Source organism: Lytechinus pictus, chromosome 2 (genome assembly GCF_037042905.1).
Source record: "Lytechinus pictus isolate F3 Inbred chromosome 2, Lp3.0, whole genome shotgun sequence".
NCBI classification, from domain to species: Eukaryota; Metazoa; Echinodermata; class Echinoidea; order Temnopleuroida; family Toxopneustidae; genus Lytechinus; species Lytechinus pictus.
In genome coordinates, this window is record NC_087246.1 from 25,465,677 (window position 1) to 25,481,910 (window position 16,234).

General features: G+C 35.6%; 1 protein-coding gene across 1 annotated transcript; it reads left to right on the forward strand.

Moving 5' to 3' along the window:
* The first annotated feature begins 337 nt into the window (after positions 1 to 337).
* On the forward strand, positions 338 to 11,538 carry LOC135157689 (calcium-activated chloride channel regulator 4A-like). The gene is made up of 6 exons (XM_064114220.1): positions 338 to 561; positions 929 to 1,063; positions 2,398 to 2,548; positions 4,108 to 4,224; positions 9,224 to 9,406; positions 10,105 to 11,538. The coding sequence occupies exons 1-6, from the start codon at positions 388 to 390 to the stop codon at positions 10,521 to 10,523; spliced, it is 1,179 nt and encodes a 392-aa protein (XP_063970290.1). The 5' UTR covers positions 338 to 387; the 3' UTR covers positions 10,524 to 11,538.
* Positions 11,539 to 16,234: the final 4,696 nt, after the last annotated feature.

Below are 16,234 nucleotides of genomic sequence, written 5' to 3' on the forward strand. Positions count from 1 at the left end.
GTTCCGACACTGGCAAGCACCTCTTAATGTCCAAACCATTACGCCCTTGCCTTGTGATGTTACAAAATAATCATTTGTTTTGCACGTTATAGACTTTATATTTCAGCACTTCACATTTATCAATGTCATAACATATTTTGTAATATTCAGTTTTTCTCTAATTTTGATAAAAAGAATTGAAAATTTTGGAGGTAATATTGATCAGAAATCACAATTAACCATGAAAAGCAGCCCTGCCACTAAGTCGTTGATTGAGTCAGTGAATAATATCATTGCTTTCATGGTCGATCTATAAAGAATGTATTCATGATATCGCTTTATACACCCTTGCAGATTGTAGGTTCATCGATCACAGTAGACTCTGGTAAGATCGAGACCACCACAATCATGATCGATGCTGCTCTAGGATTGGATACTATCATGACATTCACATGGGCGGCTAACCCCATCATCACCACTGAAGTGACAGGACCAGACGGAACCGGTTTGGACAGCAACGATCCAGAATGTAATATGAATACGAGCTCGAAAATTACAACCTTCACCATCGGAGATGCTGAGGTACAATAACTCGATTAGAAAATATAAGTCTGAAGCGTGTACAGGTAATAAAGAGGGCGTGCCTTGGAGTTATCAGTATTGATTAATTGATTGATTTTTGTATTTGTATTTTGATTGAAGTATAACATATGACATGCAAATGTAAGGTTTGGAGTATCGAAAGGATAATCCATGGAAGCCGACTTGGTTGTACAAAAAATAAGACAAATCTGTTGTTTCTATGCCTTTTTTCTACGGTAATGACGAAATTCAACAAAATGAAGACTAGTAAAATATATTTGACCGAAGGCAAGATGAATGCTTCATGCATATATTTTTTTCTTAAACTGCTATTAATTTTCTTTTCCTTTTACTTTTTCATATCTAGGCTGGCTTGTGGGACATTGAATTCAGTAACCCAGACAATAACATCTTTGCAGAAGAAGTTAGTATAAACGTGATCTCCAAACCTCGTTCGGGAAATGTTTATCCGCCGGTTGTCAATAGTTTCTTAGGAGCAAAGGTATATACCCCGGAAAATTATTTCCTTTTAGTGCACTTCTTCTGTTTTTTATTTCTTTTACTTTTTATTGCCCCATTCAGTCTCCAAGGGCCTGTTTCAAAAAACTTTTTGTGATAATTAATTTACAATAAAAGTTAAAAGCTATTGAATTCCTTCAATCTGATTGGCTGATAGTAAATTTGTCATAGAAACTGTTCATTTGTTATTATAACAAGTCTTCATGAACGGGTGCGAGTCCTTACGCCCTTCTCTCTCGGCTGTACACATGGTTTAGTTTCTAGTCTAAAGACCCTGAGTCCAGACGTTCTCTTTACTTCTGGTTTTTATTATTTTATTATTTTTACAAAATCCTTTTAGCAATAGAAAAGCACTCGACGTGTTAAAAAAAATATATAGTTCTTGTTAGTTAATGCTTGTCCCAGCGACTTTTCCCTCCCCCATTTCTTTTACAGCATAACCTCTTCGTTTTGCGACAATACCTCGTGATAAGGTTACCCATGAAACGGGTGATTTACCGGATACTATTTTGTGCCAGACGGAATGTACTGCTCCTCTGAAGCTGCGCCAAGTTTATACGTATACGTTCACATTATGGTTTGAGTTCGGAAACCTTTAACAAATAAATCCGGTATCTGTTCTAAAGCTGATCCTCGTCTAAACTTTCCCATTGATGATTCCGTCTCGGTTTTTTTGAAGTTGTGAGTGCTTTCATGTTGATTATCACCATGATCAACGCTCTATGATTAGACAACCCTTGGTGATATTGACTCTCAGCCCAGCTTGCAACTAGCGATATGCTTTCAGTAAAGGCCACCGCACACCTTACGATTGGTCTGCGACCCGATTTTGGAATAAAACGTAGTAAAATTTGATGCTAATATTGAGACTTGGAATATTTAACTGTATAATGTTCGAAATCATCGTACGAATACCTATTTTCAAATTTGTGACTGTGCTATCATCCTTCCTAGAATAAAAGCAAATTTAATATCTAGTCGTAATGACGTCATAGCAGTCGCACGATTGGCTACGATTTGAAACTAATTTGGCCTTTACTCCAAAATAAAGGCTTGCAATCTTTCATAATAGTTATATTTGTATTCTTTCAATTAATTTAAATCTCAAATAAAGATATATATTCCATTCACATTTTCAGAAAATGTGCGAAATGCAATTTGTTTCAAAATCGGATCGCGAACAGTCGTAAGGTGTGCGGTGGCCTTAAGGTATGGTAATGTCGTATTCATGTGACATCATTTATAAATGTAAGGATGTGACTGTATATATGCTCAAGTATTGACTTTCAAATCTGATATCAACTCCCACCCATTTAGATAGTAAACTACACGTTATTTCCCGCGGTAGAGGTCTATGCCTTCGTCCATACCAACTACCAACCGGTGGTCGATGCGACGGTGATTGGTACAGTAGAGAGTACAACATCAGGGGATATGACAATCATCCCACTCCGGGATAATGGACTAGGTAAGTGAGAAAAAAAAAGAGTCTGAATTGTCAGAAATTCAGTTCTAAAGTTGTTTATACGATTCCCAAGCACACATGAATATCATACTTAGAGCTAGGTACACACAGGCTTTAAACAAATTTAGGGGACCGTTAATTTAGCTTTAGTTACTAGAAAAAAGATTAATCTTGAGTAGGATCATGACTAAACTGCATTGAAGATAATGATACAAAAGCTTATGAGGGTTTGTGTGAGGGGGTGGGGTGGGGTGGGGTGTTTGTGATGACCTATAGACCTATACGTTTGGATACATTTTGATTTATTTTACCTATCAACCGAGGACGGCATCGGTTCAGTTAACCATGCCAATGATTCCTCATCTCATTTGTAAGCCGTGTCATATATGGTTAACGCATAATTTGTTAAAAGATCCGTTCGACCAATTAAACCCAAGTTCTGTGTGTGTATAGGATACGAAGTGTCTTCGATTAGCGGACTGTATGCCCACGTTGTGTCTGAAAAATGAGCCCGATTAGCGGATTAAATTATACATTTTGAGTGTATGAGACCCCATACACATGTCCCCACTTTGTTGAGTAAGTGGTAAATGAGTCACCGATTGTCCAATTACTAGAATATAATTATGTGTGTGAGGGTGTTTGTGAATGTGTGAGTTTGGGGTACACATTTAAAAAATTAAAAAACACGTTGGAATATTATTTGTGTGCGTGTAAAATGTACTTGTGCTTCTCCCCGAAGTAGGCCTATTAAATCCAGGAAAATTCCCAACTTAAGAGAATAATGAATAACTATGGCAGTAAAAACACACATCTATAGAACGCTGGTTATCAAGTTGATGTAATCATGTTTAGATATTACTTTTTTATTATCGTTATTCATTTGTAAATTATTATTGTTTTTTACTTTTTGTGCTTTTTCATTTACTATAGTAAGTCATCAGCTGGGTGGATTTTTTTTTACCTCAATGGATCTGTTTAGTCTTCCATATAGGAAGAAAAATGTTAATGATTATTGTCATTTAGAAGCATTTTCTACAGTGTACTAGTATATCCAAATAATCTTCAAAAGGGTAATTAAAAGTATAGAGTCGTGTGTAAATCAAAATAATATCATCGACGACGCGCTTCCAGATCGATCATTTCTACTTTATTTGCATCGATTTCATTCTGAAATTTAAAAAATGTACATACTACAAACATTAAAAAATTGTTGATTGATTGGTCGGTTGATTGGTTAATTGTTTGATAAAGAATTTAATCGACGTTTCAACAATAAAATTACATCGTAAGGGAGAGGAAAGCATAATGAAATGACATGACATGAAATATAACTGAAGTTATATGATAAATCAATTATATTTTTGTTCATGAACTATGTTATATGAAATGTAAACGTCTTTTGAATATATTGAGATTATTGCCTGCATATGAGATTAGCTAAGAAAATGTACAAATAACTAGATTTTAAAAAGGTAAATTGTATGAAAAAAAAATCCCTAAGCCTTGCAGAAACAAAGTTCGCGAACAAATTTGACCTTCTTCTTCTTCACACTTTTCAGGAGCTGATTTGATCACTGGTGATGGTATTTACTCGGCTTATTTCCTGGACTTCTCTTCAAATGGACGATATGGCGTCAAGGTAGATGTAAATGGAAAAACAACATCTTCATCAAATGGTGAGTTTTGTATACTTTACCCATTTGAACTTCGCGCGGATCATCGGTGACAACTCTGAAATAAAATAAAGTTTGCTCAAAAGAAATCGTTTTCGAAAGTTATTTTTGTGTGTTACACTCTGTAAAATTTGTTCAATTCAATTGAAGTGAACATTTATTTTCTTACAATTTGATATTTCTAATATAAATAAAGCAAAAACCATTATAGAACAAACACAATTAATATGAATACCATATTTATATCATATGTATGGAAGAAGGCGTAAAACCCAGAAAGGTTGATAAGTTGTTATCAAAGAAATATAATATATATATATTTATATATATATGTATATAAATATATATATATATATATATATATATATATATGATTGATTGATTGATTGATTGATTGATTTTATTCGTCAAGAATATCACAAGAGGTTACAATGAAATTGAAGAATACCTTGACAGGATAGCCCATGAAAGCCGAAAGGCTTATTTCCAATGGGGTCCTATAGTTAGTATAAAATATTAACATATTGTAACAAAAAGTATAAACTACAACAAGTACTGGAATATGGTTTAAAAAACACATACATACATATCCATCAGTCAAATAATATGCAAACATCTGAAGCAAACAACAATTTTCCTAATATGTGAAACAAGATTATATTTTAACATACCCTAATGTATACGTTATCTACAATACTAGAAACTAACTGTACAAAATGTTTGATTTTAATGTTAATAGTGCTCTCGAGTAGCTTCCAGTTTTAGGTGCTTCTTTAATGCACTCTTAAATTGAGAAAATATTTTAACTGCTTTTACTTTATTAGGAAGAGCATTCCAAGATTGGATGCCATTAAAATAAAAAGTGTTCCCTATATGTCCTTCACGTTTTGGTAACACAAAATTGAAATTACTATTTCGAGTACCGTACCTATGGATATTCGATACACGGGTGAAATTATTTGCTATATAATGATCTAATGTATCCGAATAGAATATTTTGTGCACGTGGTGTAGAACTAATTGTTGTGATCTGTGATCTACATGAAGTAATCCTGCCTTTTCAAGTTCATTACATCCGACATGTGCTCTTGGTCCTAAAACATTTATGTATCTCACAATTTTATTTTGAATTATTCTTAGCTTTTTCTTATCCGTAACACCCAGACTACCGTACCAAGCCGCATTAGCATAGTCGAATAGACATTGTATTAAAGCAAAGCATAAAATACGTCTAGACTTCATATTCAAACAGGTTTGATATCTATACAAAAATTTCAAGCGCGAATTTGCCTTTTTGACGATTGAGTCTACCAAGCCCGTCCATGATAGGTTACTTGTCAAATTAATTCCTAAATATTTCACTGAATCTTTTCTGTCAATTACCTGGTTATTGTATGAAACCTTGAAATCGTTTGTATATCTTAACTTTCGTTTCGAACAAAATAAAATGCTTTCTGTTTTCCCAACGTGTAAACTAAGCTTGTTGTCAGACATCCATTCAATGCAATTTACCAAATCTGCACTGAGTTTTTTATCAATTATCTTGGGATTTGTATCCGAATATAGCAAGACACTATCATCAGCATATAAAATTAATTTAGATTCGTTAATACAAGTACACATATCATTGATGTATGACATAAAAAGAATTGGGCCTAAAATGCTTCCTTGAGGGACTCCGCATTTAATAGGCAGTGAGTCAGAAATAACCGTCTGCATGGTAACTACCTGATGACGGTTAGATAAATATGATCTAAACCATTTCACACTTGCAGAGTCTAAACCCATCACTTCTAATTTCTTCAAAAGTATGTTATGATTTACAGTATCAAAGGCTTTTTGTAAGTCTAGGAGAACCATTCCAACCATGCGTCCATGTGAAATTTCGTTCCTGATAAAATATGTTAAATGTATTAAACAAGTTTCAGTGGAATATCCGTTACGAAAGCCGGACTGAAATTTATATATTAGCTTGGTTTCTTGAAAGTATTTCTCCACTTGAGCATGAACAGATTTTTCCAAGATTTTCGACACTACACTTAATACACTTATAGGCCTATAATTACTAACGTCAGTTTTATCTTTCTTTTTATGTAGTGGGGTAACTTTTGCAAATTTCATATCATCAGGAAAGGTAGAAGACATAAGAGATAAATTAATAACATAATTTAAAGGTTTGTACAAATTTCTTGCCCCATCTTTTAGAAATCTTGCAGGTATCATATCTAGACCAGTACTTTTTGATATTTTCAACCTATTTAGTTCATCTAAAACAAATTTTTCTGGAACAGGGGAAAAACGAAAACTACTTTTTGAAATACCCTTTTCTTCATAAAACTTTTGAAATTGGTCACTTTCTGCATGAAATTTGTTTGTATTTACTGGTAATATATATACAGTAATATTTTAACGAATTTTCGCCCATAGGGCTTTGTCAAGTTATGACAAATTTATTAGATTGCGTCAAAATAATGCATCATAAAGATGCGCGGTATCCAAAACAGCGAGCAAAAGCGCACAAAGGATGACGAAGAGGATACGTCATAAAGGGGAAACGAAAGAAGACAGTAGGAGAGGTAGAGAGAGAAAAAATGAGAGAGAGCGCGTGAGAGAAAGAAGAAGAGAGAGTGGGTGAGAAGGAGGGAGATATGGGAGAAAGAAAGAAAGAAAAAAAAGAGAGAAGAAAAAGAAAAGGCCACAGGAAGACCTTGAGTGTTTAGACTCAACACTCAAGGTCTTCCTGTGGCCCGTCACTTCAATTTGCCTGGACACACTATAGATGATATGAAGATCTTCGGAATGATATCTTGCAAAGGAAATGATGAGGACAGAAAGCTTTTGGAAGAGAAGATTATCCATTGCCTTGGATGTCTCCAACCCAATGGACTCAATGTTTCTTTCCACTCATTTCGTCTGACGTAGATATTTCTTGTCTTCTTCTATTTCTTTTCTTCTTTTTTTCTTTTACTTTCTATTTATTTTTCTTTACCCTCTCTTCCTTGTCTTTCTTTCATTTTCTCTTTCCTTTTCTTTTTCCTTCTCTCTTTTTTTCTTTCTTTCTCCCCTATCTCCCTCCTTCTCACCCACTCTTTCTTTCTTTCTTTCTCAATGTTTCTTTCCACTCATTTCGTTTGACGTGGATATTTTCTTTTCTTCTTTTTTTATTTTTCTTTTACCTTCTCTTCCTTGTCTTTCTTTCCTGTTCTCTTTCCTTTTCTTTTTCTTCTCTCTTTTTTCTTTCTTTCTTTCTTTCTCCCATATCTCCCTCCTTCTCACCCACTCTCTCTTCCTCTTTCTCTCACGCGCTCTCTCTCGTGTTCTCTCTATCTACCTCTCCTACTGTCTTCTTTCGTTTCCCCTTTATGACGTATCCTTTTCGTCATCCTTTGTGCGCTTTTGCTCACTGTTTTGGATACCGCGCATCTTTATGATGCATTATTTTGACACAATCTAATAAATTTGTCATAACTTGACAAAGCCCTATGGGCGAAAATTCGTTAAAATATTACTGTCCACGGAGTTTTTATACTTTTCTTTGTTTGAACCTATATATATATATATATATATATATATATATATATATATATATATATATATTTATATATATATACATATATATATATATATATATATAAATTGGCAGTAATAAAAAGACATCAGAAATGCGAAACAAAGTCACGAGTAATGCAGTTTTTGCAATGCCAAAGGTCGCAATATACATTCATAACAGCATTTTGCGCACCTAGCAGCGGTTACCCTAGTCCCGCTGAGATCGCGCACGCTTTAACTGTCATTCAAGCTTGTGACAATTCACGAATCTTCCCTGAAGAAGGTAGATGTCTACCGAAAATTTGGAGAGTGAATAAAAGAACTTAATTGTTGGCATTGCAAAAACTGCATTACTCGTGAATTTTTTCCGCATTTCTGATGTCTTTATATATATATATATATATATATATATATATATATATATATATATACAAGTGTACATAGAACATGACGCGCTGTAATACACGTTATGCAAAGGGCCCTCTTCTTTTATATATATATATATATATATATATATATATATATATATATATATATATATATATATAAAAGAAGAGGGCCCTTTGCATAACGTGTATTACAGCGCGCGTCATGTTCTATGTACACTTGTAAATAATTCAGCATCAACGCAAGACGTAGCTTCCATGTATCTCTTTATTACAAGCTTTCGGCCAATGGGGCCTTCATCAGGCCTATAATGCATTGAAACAAACAGAACAAACCATACATGGTTTGTTCTGTTTGTTTCAATGCATTACATGGTTTGTTCTGTTTGTTTCAATGCATTATAGGCCTGATGAAGGCCCCATTGGCCGAAAGCTTGTAATAAAGAGATACATGGAAGCTACGTCTTGCGTTGATGCTGAATTATTTACAAGTATATATATATATATATATATATATATGATTGCTTGTATGAATTTTCTTTCAAGGAAGAAGTGATTGTTGTACATTATTAATTGAATCGAACCAGTATTTGTTTAGATAATGTTCTCTATGCAGACTCTGTTTTCTATGTTTTTGTTATTGTTCCAGTCGGTCTGAGATCGAAACGAGATACAGGAACACCATCATGGTGTGGAAGCGTCGTGGTGTAGCGGTTCTGACTCTCGCCATATAATCAGAGGGTCGTGTGTTCGAATCCCACCATGGCCTAGCGTCCTTTGGCAAGGCGTTAATCCACTCTTTGCCACTCTCCACCCAGGTGTTAAATGGGTACCCGGTAGGATGTGAAAGCCTATATGTAGTATGCCTAGCAATTGAGTCTTGGAACTCTTGTTGGAATGCTCCCCAGGGAGTGGAGAAGGTGCATACATTGTATGCGGGCATGCAAGGATCCGATGACCGGGGTAATAATATGTCTGTAAAGCGCTTAGAGACGTCGTTTCGATGTATTAATCGCTATATAAATGCGGAATATTATTTATATTATTATTATTATTATCGTTGCAAGGCTTCCAGCGAACAACTACGGCGGGTGTCTTCCAAGTCGAGAACTACTCCCCGGATCTGAATGTTGACATCTTGGCACCATCTAAGATCACTGACTTTACGAGCGTTGAGAGAACTTACGATGAGAATAGAAATGTAACATTGGTATGGACAGCTGTGGGGGATGATTTGGATCAAGGGACGGGTAAGATGCAGCACCTTTCTTAACCACTACGGCCTGTATTCTGAAGTCGGGTTTAATTTAAACTCTGGTTTAAAGTTGTGGTTTATATGGAAAGCAATTTGTTACATAAATCTCTAACAGTAGAGGTTCAATGTATCAGCTCATTTGACTCCCAAAACATTAGCCTATTAACTGCCTGTGAAGGATAAGTAAGACAATTGTCTTCACCCACCATTAAATAATTAGTGAAGAGCACAGTTAACATGAGAAGCATTCACTGTAAAACAGAATTTTGAAACGTTTGGCTTCCCATAATTTTAGCACAGATTTAGACCATGGTCTAAGTTAAACCTGACTTCGGAATACGGGCCTATGGGTGTGGGAGTAAATGACCGACCAAATTTTCAAATGTAAAATCACAAAATGCATCCACTGAAACACGCTTTTGTTTGCTTTTATTCACATTTACATCAACATTCGTCATAATTCAGAAATAAACTGTAATAATAACCAACACCTATGGGAGGATATTTATGAACTTTATTAAAAAGAATAGAACTTTGCAGGAAAAAATATAGGTATTTTTATTATGAAGGTGACAATCATGAAAATATTGTTAAACGGTTCAATAAAGAATACATCCTCGATCTTAGAGAGTATTTAATTTGTTTTGTATTTTTTGTACAGTACTTTATATGTGTGTTTTTTTTTTTACACAGCTGCCTCTTACGAGCTCCATTTCTCAGATAACTTCACCCAACTCCGAACCAACTTTACCTCTACTTCTGCCATTAGCGATACAGATCTCAGAGTCGGTAGCCTCTCTCAAGTCGCTTCTTCTGGAAGTCTTGAATCCATCTCGTTTCTTCTGCCGGGTGAAGACTCGGACGCTATCTTTTATTTTATGATAAGAGCCTGGGATGAGGCTGGCAACGCGGGTCCTTTTTCCAACATTGTGTCCGTTTCATTACGTCGGCTCCCTCCAACCAGCATAGCGCCTACTTCCAAATCACCAGGAGGATTACAGTTATACATCATATTTATCATTGCAATTTCCTGTTTCGTGTTCTTGGCTTTACTCACTCTTTCCATTGTTATTGGGGTGATCCTTAGACGTCGCAACGTGCGTTATGTTTAGTCGCGTGCATTTGAGTGTCCGAAAGTCCACACACACAGCTTCAACACAGGGAACAGTGGTTTTCATGGACGTAATATTGCAGAAATCCGTGTATATCTTTATAATTATTAATAATCTCACACCAGATTGATAATAGTGTGAACATTTTATCCAATTCCATTAATTTGATGTAAATATTATTACAATTAATTCACTCTTTACGTCTTGCTGTTCATTTGAAAGTGTCCATGTTCACAACTCTTGCTATGACAAAAGGTCTGAAATCACCCATATTTTCGAGACCCTGGCACCTTTGTTTTCCCAGTGGAATATTCCTAAAGGTCAAATAGGTCGATGCTAAATAGATTACCTACAGTTTGATGTATAATACTTTATGACTGGTATAATGGTTACATCTCATTTTCCCCCCAAACTTTGAGATCGAGCAGGCAGAACATGGCATATTTCTGTGTCCAACGTCACGTGACTAACGTATGATAGTTTCCGTTCCTAGACCCTTTTCATTTGTAACAATTAATACAGCCCAAATAAACTTAATTAAAGCATTTAATGTTGAAAGTAAAAATGTTCTTCTACTATAAAGCTTTGCCTACTGATATTTATAATATAGCTACAGTTTGCGGAAGCAAACATCGAGTCCGGAATTGATTTTGATTTGCAATAGGGTCTGCGTAAGTATACTATATACTACAGTGGCGTACCGTGGGTCACGATATTGGGGGGCACCAGGAAAATTTTTGAGTCACTTAAAAGGCCCGGTCACATATAGCCCGACGCACGACCCGCGCATTGAAAATTGGAAAATAGGGCCAGTGCGTCGTTGTGCGCTCAACTCCTGTCAGAATTTGTGTCAAGCCTCGCGAACTTGCATGAATACATAACATATTGCTAACGCGCTGCGCGTATACTGGGCGCATTTTGACCGTGCACGGAGCGCATATACAAAACCTCCCAACGAATGCATCACGTATTGCGAGCGTGTTGAACGAATGGCTAGCGCATGCACTGCGAGTTCAAAAAAAATCGAGTCACGTGACTGTGGCTGCAAAACTAAAAAGAACCTCAGGCCAGGTGGCATCTTCGATCTTCGACCTCCGGCCAGATGACACCCAGGGATTTGAATACTCCTACTCCTACTTTTGAATTCATTTATTCATAATTATCCTACGAGAACCTCAATAAATTTACATTTATCAAATCCGCTAAATAGCCCATAGGTCAATAAGACATACTGGTCCTGATACCTGGAATGATATAGCTTTAACAATACGTGGTGCTCCTACATTGAAAAAATTTAAGTTTGAGTTTAAGCATTCCATTATTAACACTTATTTGAGTTAAGATATTGTTCTATCATTAGTTTCATCATATTGCATACTTTATTTTTTGTATCATTTTATACGACGTATCTATGTTAAACATAGTAATATTAATCGATACACGGCTGGTGTGTTATTATCATTTGATTTATTCTTGACATGCTTGATGTGTTTTCCTTTTGGCCCTGCTTTTACTGTAATTTTTAAATATGAGTTATATTAATTTTATTCAGGGCCGTAGTCTTTCTTGAGGTGCGTCCTTTTCAAGCCTTTGTGCTTATGACTGTTCCCTCCCATGCAATGATTGTTTATTGTTATTTTACCATGAGATATTGTCAATATATTTTTCTGTTGTACGATTTATTTTTGCATGGAAATAAAGAATCAATTAATCAATCAATCAATGTCTGGTGCCGGTGAGAATCAGTTTTGATCAAGATTGGGAGGGATGCTATAGAAAGATGCAAAAGGACAGTTTTGGTTTTTAATGCATATTTCATTGTTAAGCTTTCAAATAATGAGGACGCGGTGGCGAGTTTTACGCATCTATTAATTGTTAAGAAGTTGACAATAGTAATGTTGGTTATTTAATTTTTTGAATGTGAAAATGATGTTACTTTCTTCATCCGTGTTTAATGTTCATGAGTTTTGTAAATGGAAAAAAACGTTACAAGTTGTACAATTATGAAGTTGGATATTTAATATTTATGTGAAACAAAGCATTTCGTTTTTGCCTATTTCTCACATAGACAGTGTAGTTGTATACAAATTGAAAACAAGTTTTAAAAAAGTAGTGATAAATGATTGCTTTTACACAAAACGTTTTGTATTATTCCATTTCATTGTTACAAAGCGATTGTTGATAGAGAAAAGGTTAGTTATTGGATCGTTGTATTCATCCGTTTGTAAAGTTAAAAAATAAAATTGTTACAAGTATTACGAATAGAAAATTGTTATTTCATATGTTTAATTGAAATAATACGCTTTGTGTCTGCCCATTTCTCACGTGGACAGTGTAGATTGAAAACAAGTGGTGATAAAGGTCTTGGTAAATGATTGTTATCAACCTCTCATTTCAACTGTTCAACAATGTGCTTTGTATTCGATTTTAATATTACAAATAATTTTGTCAAAAGAGAAAGCGTTGGTTATTGAACATAGTAAAATGTTTATTTCACCTTAAATCGATCGATTTTGTCCTTCTGGAGACTTTTAGTTGGTGAATAGTCAGTGCAATTAGGTTATGCTGATGTTGGAGAACTGCAATTTTATATTTCATTCAGGATCATCCATCTTCCGAGGTGATTCTTTCGAGGGCTGGAGAAAAAGTGATGAGGAGTTGGTGCCGGATCCACTTATATGCCCTATGATTACACGCTAGGCACACGCCGGGTATAGGTTAGGAACACGCAAGATAAACGTTGTGTGCGTTAGAGACACGTTCAGCACTCGGTCAGCACTCGTTAGCTCGTTCATATTCGTTGCGTGTTCGTTGGAAAGCACGTTATGTGTGCGCCAGTCGTTCGTTCGAAATCAGCCGCCGAACTTGCGACGGATACTCAACGTAGGCTCAGCGTACGTCTAGCGTTGGTCTAGCGCGCTTTGCGAATGTTTGGCGACTTCATGGCGTATAGAGTCATGCGTCGAGCTCTGCGCATATTTTTGAGCATGCTCAAAAATTCACGACGCACAAGCGAACAGCGTCGAATACATAACGTTGGTAAAACGCGCTCGTCGAACGCTTAACGAACGATGGCGCAGATCTAGCGAGTAACAACGCATTGACCAAAACTGCCGAAATTCAACACGTGGGCCATGCGCCCCTCGTGCGTCGCCTATATGTGACCGGGCCTTTGTGCGCAGTTGCCAGGTATACTGACCTAATAGAGACATTTTAAGGACAGTGTCATTAAACTGATATGTATCTCACTGATCAAATAATGCGAGCGCGAAGCGCGAGCTGAAAATTTTAGATATTCAGACGTAAAAAGGGACATTATAATAAAATTTTTGTAATCACAATACGTACCAGTCTCTGTAAACAATGCGAGCGCGAAGAACTCGAAACTATTTATAAATTTGAATCAAAAGGTGCAGGTATTCGAGCAAGAGTAAAATGTATGGAAGAAGGCGAAAGGAGCTCAAAGTATTTCTTAAGTTTGGAAAAAAAGAAACATTTCTCGAAAAGGTATAAACCAAATAAGATCAGTAGATGGGAAAAGAATACTCAATAAAGAAAATGATATTTTAAAAGAAACAATGAAATTTTATAGTATTTTATATACTGATGAAAATACAAATGACGATAGTTTTGAATAATATGTACAATCACAAAATATACCGTATCTGAATGATAATGATAAAAATTCTTGTGAAGGTTTGTTGACAGTTTCGGAAGAATTCTGTATATTAACAATAAAATTTCAATCACTAATCACCAAAGCAATTATGTACATAAATACCACACACGTTTACCACATTTACAGTAACCAAATAACATTTGTGATAGGTGGATATATATATATATATATATATGTATATACATACATACATAGTTTGTAATATGTATCAGATCAAGCTTGATTTGAAACCATATTTAATAAAAAATCCTATTACTGTTACTCTGTGATTATAATACCCTTGTATTTTCAAACCATTGCTTTTTGTTTTTTAACATGTTATTATAATAACAACGCCAGAGCTTTCAATATATTACTGCAGATACGATTCAGCTCTTTGTGGATTTTTTTTTCTGAAAAGAGCTTTTAACTATTATGGTCAGTGGCGTACCGTGGGTCACGGCATTGGGGGGGGCACGAGCAAAAATTTTGAGTCACTTAGTGAGCGCAGCGCGCCCAGTTGCCAGGTATACTGACCTAATAGAGACATTTTAAGGACAGTGCCATTAAACGGATATGTATCTCACTGGTCAAATAATGCGAGCGCGAAGCGCGAGCTTAAAATTTTTGATATTCAGACCTAAAAGAGGACATTATAAAATTCTTTTGTAATCATGATACGTACCTGTCTCGCTAAATAATGCGAGCGCGAAGCGCGAGCTGAAATTTTTGTAAATATTGACCCCAAACAGGAAGATTTTAAGGACTATATTTTAGGAATCCGTTAAGAGTATACACATCTCACCATAGTCATCTAATGCGAGTGCCAATAAGCGCTTGCTGATTTTGTTAGAATTACATCTAAACATATGCACATAAAGCACTTGTAATCATGATTAACATACCCATCTCACTAATCAAATCTTGCGAGCGCGAAGCGCGAGCTGAAAATTTATGAAATTCAGACCTGAAGAGGGGCATTTTAAGGATTGTTTGTAGGAATTCACGATGACCATACGTAGTTCACTAACCAAACGGTGCGAGCGCGAAGCGCGAGGTGAAAATTTTTGATATTCAGATCAGAAAAAGGAACATTTTAAGGACTGATTCTAGGAATTCATTGAGAGCAGACATATTTCACCAATCCGCTACTGCTAACGTAAGCACGGACAGGAAATGTTTTATATTAAGACCTTAAAATGGGGCAATCACTTTAGTCATGAAAAAGAAGCATACTATTGTACATAAAACAATAACTCGAAGTGCGAGGAAATATATTTGGCAGTTTGGTATATATTGACTTGAAAACGGGAGGTTTTAGTTTTTATCAGGGTTATATATCTCGGTAAACAGACAATGCGAGCATCAGGAGCAATGAAAACATAGGCCCTGAGCAAATTATGTTTCATTAAGTTATGAAAAAGGTTTCTTATGTAATATAACATAACATATTATTATGAAATAATATAACATTATAATGAACAATAATGTCTTTTTTCCCACTACGTTTCTCTTCCTTTCTCCCTCTTTTTCTCCTTTTCCCCGTTTTTTTTTTTTTTTTTTTTTTTTGGTCAGCCGATTAGGGGGGCACGTGCCCCCCCATGCCCCCCCCGTAGTTACGCCACTGATTATGGTTATTGTAGTCGACCAAGGCTGAAGATAATGTTTTCATTATTGTTTTAGATTTTTACCAGTCTTATCTCATTTATGCATTGTCATCCGTTTATTAATATTTTGCCCCTCCGATTTGCAATATTTGCAAAATGGAAATTAATGATACCCGCTGCAGTCACCGAGTCACGTGATTGACTGGATCAACATCTGGGATGGAGATCGCTGGTTCTTCAGATGTGTAACCCGTCATTATCTTAATGATTATTTTCGTTGTACTTCATTGAGTCCTATTTACTTGTATTTACTGATCTTGAAACGTGTTTACTTATGCTCCTATATCTGAATACCAGGCACGGTTTTAGGGGGGGTTTGCGTACAGAAGCCCCCCCCCCCCCCAAAAAAAAAAAAAAAAAAAAAAAAAAAAAAAAAAAAAAGATCC